This window comes from Acanthochromis polyacanthus, chromosome 15 (assembly GCF_021347895.1).
Source record: "Acanthochromis polyacanthus isolate Apoly-LR-REF ecotype Palm Island chromosome 15, KAUST_Apoly_ChrSc, whole genome shotgun sequence".
Lineage (NCBI taxonomy): Eukaryota > Metazoa > Chordata > Actinopteri > Pomacentridae > Acanthochromis > Acanthochromis polyacanthus.
This window is the reverse complement of record NC_067127.1, coordinates 24,184,201-24,201,722: the sequence shown is the minus strand read 5'-3', so window position 1 is coordinate 24,201,722 and position 17,522 is coordinate 24,184,201. Positions and strand designations below refer to the sequence as shown.

Genomic DNA, 17,522 nt, shown 5'->3' with positions numbered 1-17,522 from the left:
TTCTGTCAGAATCGTCACGCCTCTGTCGTCACTTAGTTACGCCCGCCTTCTGACTCTACACTTCATGGTGATTCGTCCGGCCAGTTTTAGGAGAATCCAGCCTCGAGCCTTATGGAGGGTAACTAGACCCACCCTGGCACAGAATTAAATTCGTTGCCGTGGGTTGTCTAGCGTGGCTAGGCTAGCATTGTACCAGAGTTAGCTTAAAGCTAATTTCCATCTGCTACATGGTGTTAGCTAATGGTATTGAAAGGATAATTGATTAGAAAATCCTTGTGCAATTTATGTTAGCACTTCAATAAAACTGTGGGCTTTCATGGAAATCATGAAGTTGCCTGGTGACCCCAAATTTTTGAATGCTAGTCTATACTGAACAATAGTCTGCAAAAAGTACAAATTGAAAAAAGAAATGGTGATGTTCAGAAGAGCTGCATTAGCTGACAGAGCCAAGCTAATGTTTCCGGTCTGTGCTTATCTTAGATAACCTGCTGGTTCTTGCTTTACATAAATCAGTGATTTGATTTTCCTGTCTGACCAAACCTATCATTGTATAGTTTCTGTAACTCAGTGCAATAATTGCTGATTTGGTTTGTCTTACATTTTCTTTCTGAAAAAACACAAAGCATGTTGTTGAGGTTTCATGCAAACATGTTCAAATTTCCCCCATTTTAAACAGTAATTTCTCAAATATGGAATAAATGACAAGACACGGGGATAGAAACACGCAGCAACATAGTCTCCAACTGTAGATATGCAAAAATGAAGATTTTACAACTATTGGACAAAGCTAATCCTCCTTCTCCGGTCTGTGTGCAGCTTAACTGCCTGCTGGCTCCGTCTTCGTATACAGATATGAGGGTGGCATCAATCTTTCTCCTCTAACTCTTGGCAAGAAAGTGTCTAAGTGTATTTCCTAAAATGCCAAACTATTGCTTCACAGAAACTTTCCCACAATAAATAAGGCATGTAGAAGACTTGGCATGCAAAGTCAGGCTGGTTAAGTGTGTTGAATTAATGTCTTACCAAAAAAGTACTGTATTTATGTGTGAACCCTGATTATTTTCAAATAGCATAGACAATCATAAAATAATGTTCTCAGGAAACGGCAGACAGAAAAAAAACCCTTGTAATCTTGATAACAGCGCGATGTTTCTCACCCTTGACATGTCTCTTGATGTTGCTGCCAACAACAACTGCTCATTGCGGCTCAATGTGCCAACCACAGATAGAGCAGTGGAGGCCAGAGCACCGCGCCGATAAGGAGGCCTCTCAGACAGAACGGACTGGGCCACACCGAGATGAAATCTGGAGGGTTTGCCCTGCTGATAAACTGACAAGACCTTCATCATCTGCACTTTCATCCTCCTCCTCCTCTCATCAGTGACCCACATCCAACTCCAGATTCCACAACTTATTGCTGTGGGGTTATGGCTTGGTTTCTATTCTGGTAGTGCCAGAGGGTTTAACAGGGCATTTCAGGGTATGCTTTGAGAACATGGATACGAGCATACTGTAGTCCATTTTTATGAGTTTATTACCCAGTTTTGCTGCCGCTTTCTTGTCCTCTCTTCGGGCCTACTGAATATTTTCTGCCCTGTATGCTAGCCTGCCCTCACCCTCTCCCTCCTCCTGGGTGAGCGTCAATTATTCATAAGCCTTGGGTAGCTAACTTGAAACCGATAACCCACATGCTATTTATACTTCATTTCAAATGAACAAATACTTAACTGTGACGTTCCAGGCAGCTTGCTCGTGTCTGTCTGCATAGCTGCTGCTGGGCACACAGAGGCAGTTGGACTGTGGGTACGGTGGAGCAGGCAGTGGGAGGGTGCAGGGGTCGTCTGTCCATTGGGAAAAAGGTTGAATCAGCAGCTGCATATCATAGGTAAGCAAAATGCTTTGAGTTTCTCCAACCTCATTTATTTATATATCCTATTACTTACTGCTGCAAAGGCTATTTTTAAAATACTGGTAGAAACCACCCACTGGTCACACCGTTTCTATGCTTTTTGGGGTCCACACAGATAGACATTTGAGGTGGGATGCTGAGTATGTACACTACCGTTCAAAAGTTTGCCACCACTTAGAAATGTCCTTGTTTTTGAAAGAAAAGCTTTTTTTTTTTTTTAATGAAGTTAACATTAAATGAATCAGAAATACAGTGTAAACATTGCAACTGTGGTAAATGACTATTCTAGCTGGAAATGGCTCATTTTTAAAGGAATATCTCCATAGGGGTACAGAGGAACATTTCCAGCAACCATCACTCCTGTCTTCCAATGCTACATTGTGTTAGCTAATTGTGTAGAATGATTAGAAAAGTCTTGTGCAATTATGTTAGCACATGAATAAAAGTGTGGGTTTTCATGGAAAGCATGAAATTGCCTGGGTGACCCCAAACTTTTGAATAGTAGTGTACACCCCTCAAAAACTACAACAAACGCATTGGGTACCTTGTTTAAAAACTTGAAGCTAAGAATTGTATTGTAAAAAAAAAATAAAAAATCACCCCAATCTGATTTTCCTTACATATAGAGTATATAACAGACAATTTCATCATAATCTCACCCAGAAAAGGTACAAATTGGGGAAAAAGATTCACCTGAATGCAGGAATTTACAAGTTTGATGCTCAAAATTTCCTGGAGGAGGATGTTAAAGTACCAACCCCTCTTTAGTCAGTCAAGAAACCTCATAGTTTTCAAGCTGCTACAAGTGTAGTCAGATGTGTGAAGATTGTTGTGCTTTGTGGAATTTATTTCTTAAGATCATATTGCAAATGACTTAACTGGACTGCACATGAACAGGTTCTTTTGTTTGTTTCATTTATGTATTTACAGCCAAAAGGAAAGGGGGCTATACATGGTGATATTAAACACTATATGAATGAAGGGTTCATTACATTAAACACACTCTGTTATAACTGCTTTTGTAGTTAAATTGCTCTTGAAAAGAGAACACAAGTCTATGCTGTTGGTACCAATGTTTTGTGGCTTCATGGCTGGGATGCATTCCCTGAACAGACTCCCAGAAAGTTTTAAAGACTTTCACTCACAGTTCAGGTCTTTGTCCGAACCATTCTGTCAGTTTCATTACCTGGCACAGGTAGAAACACGCAACTTAATTACATGTGACGGTATTAAAACAAAGTGAGTGAGTTACTTCCTGATAACCTCAAATCTCAGTCTCACTCAATCTGGGGTGTATTCTGACAAGATAAAGAACAAAAAAAACATACTCAACATTATATCATGGGCCAGTGTGGATTACACTTAACAGTTTTATTTGGAATATTAAGACAATGAAGCATAAGCCAAGCACCAAGAGTGACAGCTACAAGTGTCGCATCATACGGCTCTTAAAAATGAACAGGTTATACTGGAAAACAATTGTTTTTTTCCTCCTTGAAAGGTGAAGCAGTTACACAGAACAGACAGTGAAATGTGAACATGATTATGCCATTTACACGCTCCAAATCCTACCTGACAACAGAAGAAAAGAAAAAGTGAGGGAAAGCAGAAGAAAACAGAACCGCGATATTCGTCTGACGACAGCGTGGTCAGCCTGTGGTGGTGGCTGTGGCCCCGGGTTTAAAGGGCTTTTGTGATTGGCCAGAACGAATAGGGAAGTCTGGGAACACTGCGGTGCTGCAGTGACAACCATTAGTTCCCATCATTGTCAAGTCCTGTTGCCTCGGCACCCACATCCACACAGCAACCAATGTGCACATACAGCATTAAAGTGACAGAGGATTGCAACCATTGTTACACTACACTCCATTGCATATTAGGGAGAAGCAATAATGAAAAATAATAATTCTTTCATACTTTTTCTGTTTGCATATCGCACTTAACCCAGCTTTCTAAAATATATATGGGAACATGACTTTTTTTTTTTTAAAATATCTATTTTTTTTGTTGTCCTCTCGGATCTGAAACCACGAGTCGTACCGAGGTGGGGGTGGGGTGGGGGAGTCCTACATCCAGGGGTATTGCTGTTGCTTTAATGGGATATCTAACGGCACACACCAGTCTGATCCCAGACCAGACCCAGTGGTTTCCTGCCACAAATGAGGCCCCATAGTGCAGCTAAATAGTGTCATCATACTCATGACAATATAAGGTCAAAATAGTTAAATTCACGGCATTTTGTTTGGCTTAAGAACAAAGAATATACACAGATCACCCATCTTTGCTTTCCCTTTGTTTGGGGGGGGGGGGGGGGGGGGTCGTGAAGAAAGGTGGTGCTGGTTAATTGTGGTCCATGTTTACACATCCCTTGCTAAGGGTGGGGTGGTGGGAGGTGTGGGTGTGTGTGTCAATACCTGGGGTAGTGCAGGTGTCAGAAGAAGCGTTGACAGTAAGTGTGTGAAAATGCATGTGTGTTGCAGACAGTTTATGCACCACAGAAGAATAAAATGTCTTTTCATTGGGCTGTTACATAAATCCATCATTAATCATACATACAATGTTTTTTTTCCTCCTAAATCTACAGGTTATATGGCAAACATGTGCTACTGTTAATGTCAGATATTTCCCATGGGGAAAACTGGGTTGAGAGGGTCCTGGGACTCTCCTTGCAAATGGGCCTGCCTGAGAATAAGAGGAGTGGGACAAGGGCAGAGGCATTGTTCATAGGAGTCACTGTCATCACCCCTCACACTCAACTCTGCATCTCCTCCACGGTAACCCTCCGTGTGGCTCTGTCCATACGGTAAAATACTCCCACACAACACACACACATGCACTGAGTCTGCAGCAAGGCAGAGAATACGGCTCTCATCAACACAGCTTACAATGCCTGAATGGAAGTGAAATATTTCAGGACCAACGGCTTTTTTTTTCCTTTCACAACACTCACCCAACTGTCGCCATCTTGAGCTAACACACATACAGTGCTGGCCACAAGTATTACAACAGTGGGATGTTTTCAGTTGTTTTGGCTCTGTAGTGCAGCATATTGGTAATCAAACCAAAACAAGAGCTCTCTGCTAGTACGTTCGGGGGTGTTTAAGTCCCTCATGGTTGTGGATAGTGCAATTCCCCAATTTTGGATCAAAGTAGGCACACGGTGATCCTCAACATAGAGAGAAGGTAACCAGTCAGGGCCAAAACACCATCTTTTTAACTGGCCTCAGGTGGCAATTTCAGGCCTCGTAGAACATCATTATCGACAAAGTATCTGCTCATGCAAGAGTATCAAATAGATCAGCAGGGATTAATCACGCAAAACTGACCATGATGACTTCAGTTGCAAAATTTGTTTCTAGAAATGGGTGCCTTTGTACAAAAAAAGTGCAACAATTCCTAATACGGGCACCAAATATGGATTACAGAGCTCAACTGTCATTTCAAATCCAGTATGCTGGAGTAGAGAGCAACCAAAAGCCAAGTCACTGTCCTAATACTTGCTGACTGCACTGCAGAACACAAATACACAATTAAAGTGCTATTTACTTCGACAAATCCCTTGCCCTCTCTGTAAGCATGCCGCTGCCACAACAGGAAGCCAGGGCCCTCAGCGAGCCAGCTCCATCTCTCCTTCTTCTGCTCCTTAATGTTCACTTCAGACATCACCCTAACATTACTGAATGGAGAGTAAAGGACAGGACAAACAAGCCTCAAGTTTACTCTACAGCACAGTAGTGTCGGGGATGTGGCCAAATGGAGACAGAGCAGTTTGATCAAATAATGACAATAAAGGTCTCCCTTAGTCACACATCAGCCAAAAAGGTGCCCAGAAAATTTACATCCCAACATGGCAGCCTGTGATCAGTGCCTCCAAGTGGGATGGGGGAACTACAAGGAGCTGTATGCTATCGCCAGGCAGTAGCATGAGAGACAGGCGGCAGCGAGAAAGACAGTGATGTACAGTGATGTATGTGTGTGGGTTTTCAGATATATATTTCAGTGTGGATGCTAAAAATCCTGAAACATAAAAAGTGCACATGCAAGCAACTCAAATGTCAGCCTTATTCCCTTCCTCTTAATCCGCCACGCCTGCCAGTTAACACATTGACCGTATTTTCCGCACAATAAGGCGCACTTAAAAGCCTTTCATTTTCTCAAAAATCAATGGTGCGCCTTTTAACCCGGTGCGTCTTATGTGTGCACTGAATTCAAAAATCTGACTGTCGACTGTTTCCCGCCGACATAGGGACGTAATACGTACACTACACACGCTGGCAGCGATAAACCTATTAGAGAACATTACATAAAGCTAAGTACAGTACTGACTATTGTCCGAGCTTTCGCGAAAGCCGGCATCATTGCTGAACAGCCACCCGGCAACGAGACTGACTCCGACAATGACGAGAGGGAACCCGGCATGTTTGATGTCGAAATTGCCCAGCTGTTCAATTCAGATACAGAAGATGAGGACTTTGATGGATTTGTGACAAAAGATTGACCAAAAAATAATGTGAGTCTATTTTTAAATACGTAGTAGAATAAAGTTCAACCAAACTCACTGCTTTGCTTCCGTTTCCTTGTTTTAGCATGCGCCCAATAACACGGCGTGCCTTATATATGGCTTAAGTATAGAAATAAACCCCGTAATCGAGACTGCGCCTTACAATCCAATGCGCCTTATGGTGCGGAAAATACGGTAGGTGGATTAACATGCAGTATTCAAGCTTTCTGAAAGCAAAGTTTGGGGTGCTGAAAAATATTTTACACTCTTTGAAAAGAAAATTGAGGAAATTTTCAGTAAATTTTGATCAACTCAGAATGTGGAGGAAAAAGATAATATTGGTAGATGAAAACATTTCAATCCTTATAGCTTCACTAACCTGCATTATAAATACATGAAAACTGTCTAGCAGCAGAACTGTCTACTATTAAAATAAAAGTGTAGGTGACACAGACAGACATTCCCATAATAACGTGTTGTAACAAAGGAGAGCATCCTTAAGTTGTAAATACCATAGTATGGAACTAGCCTTCACTTGTTTGTAAATCTGAAATATAATTTAGCTTAACACCACTGAATACAGCAATAGGTTTTAGCCTACAAGTTAATACAATGAGATGTGTGCAAGAGCTTTGGTCACAGAATCAGACATTCATGAGCAAAGAAACAATGTTTGTTCATGATTCATTCTCACTGATGAGAACTAGAATATTCTTGAACGGGTGTGTGGGCTGACACATGAGCGCACACACTCACTGACTGAAGTATGAGTCTGAGAGCTTGACAGATTAACCTTCCCACTGATCATAATCTTGTGTGTTTCAACTTCAAATTTTTAGTTTTACACATGACCAGCAGGGTTTAATCCACATACTTTCCAGTAAATTCTATTTATATTCTTTCTAAACATTTTTGCTAAAACCCTTAAAAGGGAATCCCTCTGCTTATCTCCACTAATCTCATCACCTAGTCATGTGCACCATTATTAAAAGTTCATCTAATGTCACTTTTTAAAAAGCCAGTTAAAGCGGCATACTATCAATTAGGAGTAGTACGACAAACACTGCTGCTGATGACTTGGTTGTAACACTGATAGCTGAATTGGGCATTGTCATCAGATATTAAATCATTCAGTTACCATGCTCATAGTAAAGTTAACCCTCATGCCCTCTCACTAGATCTGTTTGTCGAGTTGCAGACTAGACCCTACACTTGTGAGGGCTGGGCACTGATATCTTGCACTGAAATATGCTACAGCAGCACAGCTGGAATTGGACCCACTAACAACCTAATACTACCATACAGAGAGACAAATGCATGCATAGTGAGTGAGAACAGATCTAATGTACAACCTATTTCTATAATCAGCACCACTAAAATTTTATCCGTTAATCTTTAACGTGCACCATAATTAAGTGAGCTTAGAGCTCATGCACCTTTTCATGATTCTCGTCAGTCTCATTTGATGGCATCTGAGCGGACTGTGTTTGAGCACCACCTTCTTCTGGTTTAAACTATAAAGCAACTAATTATGGAACAAGACAAATGGTTATCTAAAAAGGCACATAGGGACACATATTTTGTCATTGTGCTGAGAGGATAATAGAAATGACAGGCTAGCCAGCAGTGTTTTTGTCCCAATCCACACAAGTGAAATCATTCAGACTGCATTGCTAAAGCTGTTCTGGTTAGTCCAACTTGCTGAGAGCCCAGCTGCTGTCACTCAAAGCTATGACTACAAATGCAATGAGTCAATGAAGTGATTAGTTGTGGTTGAGACCCTGTAGAACAAAGTCTCAAACTGTGGAATTATAGCATCGTTTTTAGAAAAATCTGAAATTTAAACACTTATAGTTATAGTTCCCTAATTTATCAAGCAGATGCTTAAGTCTTCTTAGTTTTGTGTGAGGTTAGCTGCCCTTCCTATTTCCGATCTTTGACTATGTGAACTCTTCTCATGACAAAGGCCAATCCTGATCAAAGCATTTAAAGAGATACTGGTATTCAGAATTTTCATTGATTGTCTTCACCTATGTATCATCAATCCGTCTGAAAAAAACTTGTTAGCCGTCCTTACTGTAACCAAAGGACACAGCTAGCTGTGTCAGTGTTTAAAATGTCTGGTGAAGAAAAATAACCAACCAGAATATATAAGATTTCTGTACAGCAGACGCCACCGAAAGATACTGAGCTTAAGGAAGCATGTATAAAACCTCGCACTATAAAGCAATAGACAGCAGGCTGCCTAAATGTGAACTCAAATTTCTATCTGGAAGAATTGAACTGGGTGCATATATGCACAACAGTGTCTTGTGGTCAGTGAAGAACTGACAGACTGCTTTGACAACTGTAACAATGGCAAGAATTGTCAGAATATTTCTTTACAATCTGTCCGTCATGTTTCAAAAGCAAAATTACACAGTAGGAATGAAGCTGACAAGTTTAGCTTGCTCACTGTATAGGACACAGTAGACTGATTTATTATTCATTGCTCACTGTTACTGCTTAAAGAGGAACTAGCATTCTTTAAGGACTAATCTATAGTCCTTAGAGAACACTTTATTTCCCCAGTGCTCTGTCCTGAACTCTAGGGACCCTACTGGAATCTGTTCTCATCTCTGGTTTAGCTGATGCTCATGTGTGCAACGAGATGGCAAAGAATGTGCCTTATGTAGCTCTATCCATGGGACAAGCTATGACTGCAGTATTTCAATAGCACTTCCAGATGCCCTCTCAACCCAAACACACCTTCCTCTGGGAGGATGCTCCACTAGGTGCTTTGACAAGCTAAAGAAGAAAAAAAAAAATAGAGAAAGCACAAGGTGAGCTGTACAACATAGCCATGTGGGCCAAAACAGCAATTTGGGATGGACAAGGGAGGCATGCAGGCAGGTCTACAGGCAGGGTGATGTTGTGGGATCAGGCAGACATTTAGCACAAAACAGGAGAGAAAAGACACAAATCACTGATATTTGTGCATTTGCTCCCTGTCAAAACAACACAAAAAACATGTGCTTGCCAGACAGCAATATACTGAATATAATCATATGTATTTTCTGTGATGTAAGTAATAACTAAAACAAAGATTAGAATGAATCTTGTATAGCTTGTTACACTTAAATTCCATCCCCCACCACAAAGAAAGCCTTGTCAGTAGAGCCTCCAACTGGCTAATGAGGAATTTCTAAAGTTCTGTAATCCTCCTGCAGTGTGTGTATATGCAATGGAGAAGCCCGCCCTATTTGACCTTGAGTGGCGGTTCCCTCTCCAGCCAGCGAACTCGTACTTTCTGTTTATAGTGATACTCCTTGAGGAAGTCCTGCAGGGCAGGGGGCAACGGCAGAGAGCCTATACCATCGTAAGTGGTCCAGCGGCAGATGGCAGCTCGTGCCAAGTGCTGCAGGCCAAAGGGAAAGGTCCGATGGAGAGGCGCTGTTAGCAGCGGTTCAAAAAACATGCAGGCGCTGGGGTCCTTGTAGTGCTCCAGCAGTCCTGTCACGGTGGAAGAGTGGAAAACACAAGGGTCATGAGCATCAAAGCTGAAGTTGTGGTTCCACTGCTCGATGCGTGCATGCAGGGACCGGTTGTAACGGCGGAAGCTAACAGAGAAGAGGTAGTCCTCCTGGGCTGAATCGCGCAGCAGGAAAGTGCCCTCAGGCCGTCCATCCAGCAGAGCCTCTGCCTCATAGCGGTCCATTACGCCCCAGTAGCAGGGCAGAGCTGTAATCTGCAACAGGTCTGGCACCAGGCAGTGGATGTAGTCTATCTGGGTGTGGACCTTCCAGGGCCCAGGTTGCTGCCGGCTCAGGTGACCATCCCCAGAGGCGTGCCTCTGTTTGGGCCTCCTGGCCTGCAGACATAGGGTAGTTGAATCCTCCTCAGAGTCACAGTCCTGGACTGATGCTGCAGCCCCCAGCACCTGAGCACATGCCCCTGATGATCCGGACCCAGAGCTGGCAGCCCCTGAGCCCCGGCCCTCCCCAGAGGCCTCTCCCATGCCAGGAGCCATCTTTGGTCCCAGTTTGTAGAGAGAGGAGCCTGGCACTGAGGCCTCCAGGGTGTGGATCTGTGCATTAGGTGGTGGGTCCACACCTTCCTCGATGCTAAGTCTGCGGCGCTCACGGAGACGTTCTTCCTCATCCTCAGGAGAGGGGTGGGCCGGGTCAAAAGCATCCAGAAGGGCAGTGGAGGAATGCGGGCTGACTGGTGCTGTGTGCTGTTTGATCAAGTGCCACTTGTGAGCAAGGTCAGAGCCTGGTGGGAAGGGACAGGTCTCAAGCATGAGCTCTGTCAGGTGAATCTTACGTTTGGAGGTGACAGGGTTCTTAGAAGAGCGGGAGCGTCTGCGTGCAGGCAGAGGTAAGCACAAACCAACGGTCTCACTTAATCGCTGGCGCAAAGACCGAGCATTCAGACTACGTCCTCCAGATACAGAGTCATTCATCTCCTGGATAGAGCTGACTCCATATCGCCTGTCCCTACGGTTTCCACTCCCTCGTAAGCGCCCAGACCGCCTATCTGCCTCCAAAGAGCTCTGGGTTTTTGTGGAACATGAGTGTTTTTTCTTGCCTCCCCATGGAGCATGACGGGAATAAGAGTCTCTCCGGGCCAGAGGAACACCCCCTGAGCCTCCTCGAACATCCTCAGTGTCCTTATCAATAGTGATCTCAACAATCTGAGGGACATCTGACACACAGTTATGATGGCGACGCCCTGCTGTTACCATTGGCACTGGTAGGAGGCTCCGTGTTGGGCTGGATGCTCTTGATGCCTGAACCTCACCTGAGCTTCCTCCTTGACCAAGATCCACCACACAGTGGACGTTATCTGTCTCAACCCTGCTTTCATTAGGTCCTGAACTGTTGTTGTGAAACAGTGTCTGGCATCTGCTCTTCAGGTTGCTCCACATGTTGCCCACTTTCTTCATTAACAGGAGTCCCTGGGACCTGAGGATAATAGGAGACAAAGCTGATTAACTCACAGGTGAAGAAATCTCACACCAGCAATGGTGCCTACATTTAACACTGAAGTACAAGGTACATAAAGAATGTCGTACATTTAAATTCCTCAGGCTACTGTGTATCTAGTAATTAGACATGGTGAGAGTATAACGGGGCCAAAGTGTCTGAGAGGTGGGTGAGCTTGAGTAGTTGGAACAGCAGAGTTAGGAGTTGCCAGGCAGACATGCAGGGACACAAGGCCACGGCTATAAATGAACCCAGGATCTGCTCACAGCTGATCTGCTGGTATGTACTGTATTACAGAGCCAGTCTAGACTTGACCAAAAACTTTCCCTGTAACAGCAGCAGACAGGGCACATGTATATGCACAAACACATACACACTCACGCCGTTGATTTATCACACTGAGACTTTGACAGGCATTTGGAAGTAGTAGCAGCAGACTGCATTCGAATGACACAAAGTCATCACAGGTAGGTGGCCTGCCAAACACAAAGCCCTGAAGGATTTAAAAGTGCAGCATTTCCTTTCCTCTTGCAGACAGAGCTTCTGGACCTTGTAAATTTATTGGGGTACACATTTTCCTATTAGCAGGATTTCCAAACAACTGCAAACAGTCACAAACTTTAAAAACTTGGAATTATGCAAAATATTCTCAACTAAACAGCTATGCAATTCTTCACACTAATGTTTAGGTTCTTTGTTTGTTAGATTAATGCCAACATTTCTATTCCTGTTTCAAGAAACAGAAAGAGACTGAAATTGCAGCATCACATAACACCATATTTAGAAGAGCATGCTCTTCAATTATGGGGGTTCTCATTTAAAATTGAAATCCTCAAGCGTGTCAGCATTAATTGCATGTGCTGCTGACTAAGCTACAGGCATTCAACAACAGATGTTAGTCCCACTGTGGCAGGTTTACCACACTCCCATTTTTCCTTTTTTTTAAAAAAACTACTCAATCTGCTTCTGGGCTAAAAGCTACCGCCCAACTGCCTGGCATCATGACAACCAGCCCACACAGTTAAATCTGCCTGCAAATATTGATAAAGACATTATGGATTTGCAATGTCAGCTGTGACAGACAGAGATACGTGATGCACATGAAACCAGATTTGCCTTTAGCACATTACTTAAGTTGATTTGCAAATGGCAGGTCAAGTCTGTTAAAAACATATTCATGCTGTCTCTGTCAGACCCTGACCATAGCCTTCCCACTTATTGACTTGCTTTGTCAAAAAAGATGGCAATGTCTCTCCATTTGGCAGTCAGTATTGTTGGATGTGTGCATACACTTGGAAAACAACCTGCAAGATCAACTGTATTGATGCAATCAAGCTAGCTACATTACCAAATGTGACTTGACCAATTTGCTGTGTTTTATCTTACACTCCAAGCTCCATGTGTGCCTGCCCAATGAGCCATAGTAAGTGGTCTCTTGGACGTCTCACTTTCATTTTCTCAACGGTTAATGCCAATAAAAAGAAAAAATCCACAACCGCTGATTTTACTCACTGATCTGGTCACTTTTGGTTTGGAGCTCCAGATAAAAACTAGACATTATTTCTAACAACAACATCCAAAGCCAGGCAACCATAGGCTTTCCATGACCAAATGCCAATTTAGCAAACTCATAAATGTTAAGAATTGCCACGCTGATGGGATTCCATTGTTGCATGTTGACATTTAATTACACTAAAACTATACTAGGTACAAATTAAAATCACCAAATTGGTTTGAAATGTTTGTTGCAAAGATGTGTTTAAAACTTCATCTCTGCCCTACACAATGAATCCTGTCACCACTGAATCCACACACAGACACACACTCTTTCTCTCTGAGCAAACTGCTGGCAGTGGCCAAAAATAGATTACAAAATAATCAGAATTTGTGACGCCTCTAAATTTCATGCTTATTTCTTTTTCTCACAGTATCTGCTTTCCATATTAGCACACAGCAGATAATGTTCTCCATCCTTTAATCATTCAGTGTTGGTGGCATTTGTGAGGCTTGTAATGGTACAGTGACGATTTGTTAAATCTCATCTACAAGGTCAGCAACATAAAGCAAAAACCCACCACTGCAAATATGGCATGCTGTCAGTGGTACCCATGTGTTAGTTGTTGCCCTCAATATTAATCATTAACCATTAAAAATGATAAATATGCATTTTCTTATTGAAGCCTTACATTTTTTTTTTACATAGGCAATTAGATCATTTAGAACTTAAATACTAAAACACAAGGTAATTATTTGAATTACAGGATTCTGTCACTCCTGATTGCTATTCATGCTTTGGTAACCTTGTTCAACATGTGGCCTCACTAAATTTAAAAGACCTAGTCTACCAAAAATGTTTCAGGTAATAAAGTATGACTGGCTTCTCTTCTTGGTCTTATATTATTGTAAAGAGAATATCTGACATTAGATGGGATTACCTTTGTGCTGTCTGATGTTGTGATGTACAGTTTTCATAGTTTTCTGGTGTTTTAGTGAACAAATTCTTGAGAGAATAACTAACAGATTAACAGATAATTAAATCAATCATTATTATTTCTGACAAACCTCTTTAAGTTATAAAGTATTTTAATGGGTCAGAGCAGAAGTTTTTACTACAGCCACTAGACAGTTCAGCTTTGCCAAAAAATATTCTTACTACCACCGTCTGTTAAGTACAGCTACATGTGCTATACTGTAAAATCAACCACAAACAACTTGATTAAAATTTTCAAATAAAGACAATTAAAATTACTTTACTTTTATCTAAGAGCAGACACTGTTATAAACACTGTAACAAATGTGACTGATTAGAGACATACATGATGTATGTTCATGTGGTTGCTTTCAGATTCTTCTACGGAAAGTAGAATATTTCTCAGCGTTTGAATACAAGCAGGATTGGTCATCCTCATCACAAACTAATCTCAACGAGTTTGTAAGTGGATCTTGGTGAAATAGGGACAGGTGTGTTGTGGTAACCAGAAGTCTGCATGGCACAATGAGAATAGCCTTGAAGTGATGTAAGAAACTTTTTGCATTCATTATTTAAACTTTTGAAAAGAAAATGTGTGCAAATTTATGGTTTCTAATCTTTTTACAATGAGGAGGAAGGCACAGTATGATTTTAGGAACTTCTAAGCAGGTAATACATTGTTTAAGAATGCAACTGTAAGGCACAAGGATGAGTTGCGTCTGAATAGCTTACTAATAGACTTTCTCGGAACTCAAATGGACAAAATGGCTCAAAGTGAACTTGAACTATTTGTCCAGCCAATTCAATTTTAGAAAGCAAAACTTGGAAACCACCATCTCGCTTTTGACAAAGTTTTTGTTGGAGCACAAAGTCTTACCAGTCACAATCTCAATTTACCAGCACTTGTCTTGATTCTCCAACTGTGCTGTCAACATGAAAACACTGATCTACAATCTGAAACTGCGTGTTCACAACCTGCTGTATTACCTCCAAGATGACTGGAATTGTGAGGCTAATATTAGATCGACTAAATCTTGAGAGCCTGGATTCTGCATCCAGGTTGGTGAGTTTTATCCCTCAGCTTGCTAATCACCTGAAGAACCCAAACAGGACACGTTCCAGTAAACAATACTCCTGACTACATAGGGTCAGGCTATCAAAACTATTACTATACTACTATGAACTGTGCAAATGTGCAATTTTGTCTCAAACTCTCCACCACTTCTGGGCCACACTTTACATACACAAATTTCAAATAAACTAAAAATAAAATAGATAAATAAATACGGATAAATAAAGTATTTGCTATTCTGTACATTTAACCCATGTCTACTGACCCCGTCACCTGGCTCAAGTTTCAATTGATAATAAGTGGCGAGAATTCAAAAGATTAACCTGACGAGGAGGGAATGCTGGGAATTCTACCATGAAAACTGGAGTGTATGATCTACTATGAATGTTAAAGAATGACCACTGAGAATTAAAAACTCTGCCAACTCGTGCTGCAGTATTAGTTGATCTGCCCCCTATTCTAATAATGTGACACCAGGCGTACTGGATATACTGTAAGAGACATTCTTGGAGCTATCCAAAACTCCCAACAATAATAATCCTGATCAGATCTGATCGAGCAAAGAAGAACAACAAGAAACAACAAAAACACACAATCATTACGTTTAGTTAATGCAAAGATGGAGGTACAAATTACTACGTGTCGTAATAGCCCAACAGTGGTACTACAAATATTATTGAAAAATGTGATACTAGTCAAAATAATGACCTAAAAGGTCATACATCTTACATCCAAGGGCACACAACGCAAGGGAATCTCATATTGCAGATTTCTGTCAGCTATTATTGATCCTCAGCCAATTCAAAAGTCAGATAGTTTTTTGTTACAAGTCAGATGTTTGTCCTTTACAACTTCATTAATGTTGCCATTGATAACAATGGCCACACCAAGAGTGTGATCCAGTCCACATCCATTTTGAGACGTCCTGAAACAGAACTAGGCTACTTCTGCTCTCCGGCAGCCCAACACACCCATTCTCCTGGGATCACACTGATCTAAGAGAGGGCTGGAGAGAAGACAAGATTATGGGAGGACGCCTTCTCTGCTCAGACCAGACCAGAGTTAATGAGATATTTGCAGTGCTTCCCATTCTGAAAGATATGTGGGATGGCAGAAAGCCATACAGGGTCTGTAAATACCTGATAAAATGTGATGATTTTAGTTCCCACATTTAAATGTCAAGACAGGAAAGACCAAATGGAAACACTGACCTGCCAAATTAATCCACTGTTTTATCTTTAAATGCTGCGTTTTATGCTAAAATTGAAACTGTCCGATTGAGCCAGTCTATGCACTCATAATACTGCCACTCAACTGTGCATTGCTCTTCAGAAGTAAATCAACATTGTGTTTGTATAATAATTACTCTACCCTGGCGTTGCTCTGTTAGTTATTAGGCATTCAGGTCTGATTGAAAAATATTAGTCAGATCAAATTAATAATAGAAACACCACATAAGTTTGAAGATTAAATCCGTTTGGAGTCACTGTTAACTACCTTTAGTTATCCCTACAATTCCTATACTATCATCGTTTAATTGTGGTCTTGCATTACAGATTAACACGGACAGTATGACCCTGTTATAGTATCGTTAGTAACCACGACATATTAAAAAATGTTTTATGAACAATGCCAAAAGAAGACACAATTATCAAGCTATAACGGTATCATAACGGGTGTACAGACATGGTTGGAAGGCCTTTAGGTTTCTGGAGGCCCCACTTTTCCCTGGTCCCAGCCATGTTAGCTGACTTGCTAACCCGTTAAGTATGGACAGCCAGCCGCGATAGACCACTGAACGTAGCTTCAGCCGCTAAGATAATGTTAGCCATACTTCCCAAACTACTATGATAACTTCAGTTACATACAGGATATCTTAAATAAATAAATTACTAACAATCTTCTGTCAATTACGGTTCGGGCTTCCGAGCTGTCAAAAATGCTAACTGTTAGCATCAGAATCAGCAGAATGGGAGTTTCTAGCGTTTTAGCTAGCTTTGGCTAACTACCCAGCTAGCGGGGTTAGCATGTTAGCTTGTGAAAAAAAATTGACACAAAAAATATACAAATAAACCAGGTGGTGTTGTGTTGCTAAAATGTACCGATGAAACAAATGTGACATGCGTGACAGATAAAGGTTTTTTCTGGAAGTCATATCTTACCCTCGTGCCTCCTGAAAGCCCTATTCAACAGCTCTCTTTGTCTGCAAAAAATGGCTATTAAGAGAAGTCAGGCATATATCCCCCTTGCGGACCACGGTGTCGGATGAAAGCACTAAAGGTACACGGATACTTGATAGTATCATCCCGAATACCTTAAAAATGTATTTTCTAAAATCCGTATTAAAATTACTTAGAAGCTAAATCGGTCTTTAAGTGTCGCGAAAGCCCGTTCTTCGTCATGGTGGGGGTCTTCTTTTCTGCTGTGGTCGCTGCTGCTTCAAGCAACCAATATGACGGCGGTCTCAGCAGACACAGAGCCGGAGAGGCGGACTGCGCTCACCGTGAGGGAGCCCGACTGACAGCGGCTCGGTCCAATGGAGCACAGGAAGAGGACGGCCACTTCCGACTGAGGGCGCGGATAGGGAATGCCCCGCAGCTGAC

The 17,522-nt window shown here is 41.9% G+C and overlaps 1 protein-coding gene across 1 annotated transcript; it reads right to left on the bottom strand.

Annotated features, from left to right (window-relative positions):
* Window positions 1–3,265: 3,265 nt before the first annotated feature.
* socs5b (suppressor of cytokine signaling 5b) lies at window positions 3,266–17,443 on the bottom strand. The gene is made up of 2 exons (XM_022192094.2): window positions 17,082–17,443; window positions 3,266–11,356 (listed from the first exon to the last, which is right to left on the bottom strand). The coding sequence occupies exon 2, from the start codon at window positions 11,335–11,337 to the stop codon at window positions 9,649–9,651; it is 1,689 nt and encodes a 562-aa protein (XP_022047786.1). The 5' UTR covers window positions 11,338–11,356; window positions 17,082–17,443; the 3' UTR covers window positions 3,266–9,648.
* Between the last annotated feature and the right edge of the window lie 79 nt (window positions 17,444–17,522).

Excerpts from the sequence above, each read along its gene's own strand:
- socs5b (XM_022192094.2), bottom strand. The coding sequence starts at position 11,337 with ATGAAGAAAGTGGGCAACATGTGGAGCAACCTGAAGAGCAGATGCCAG.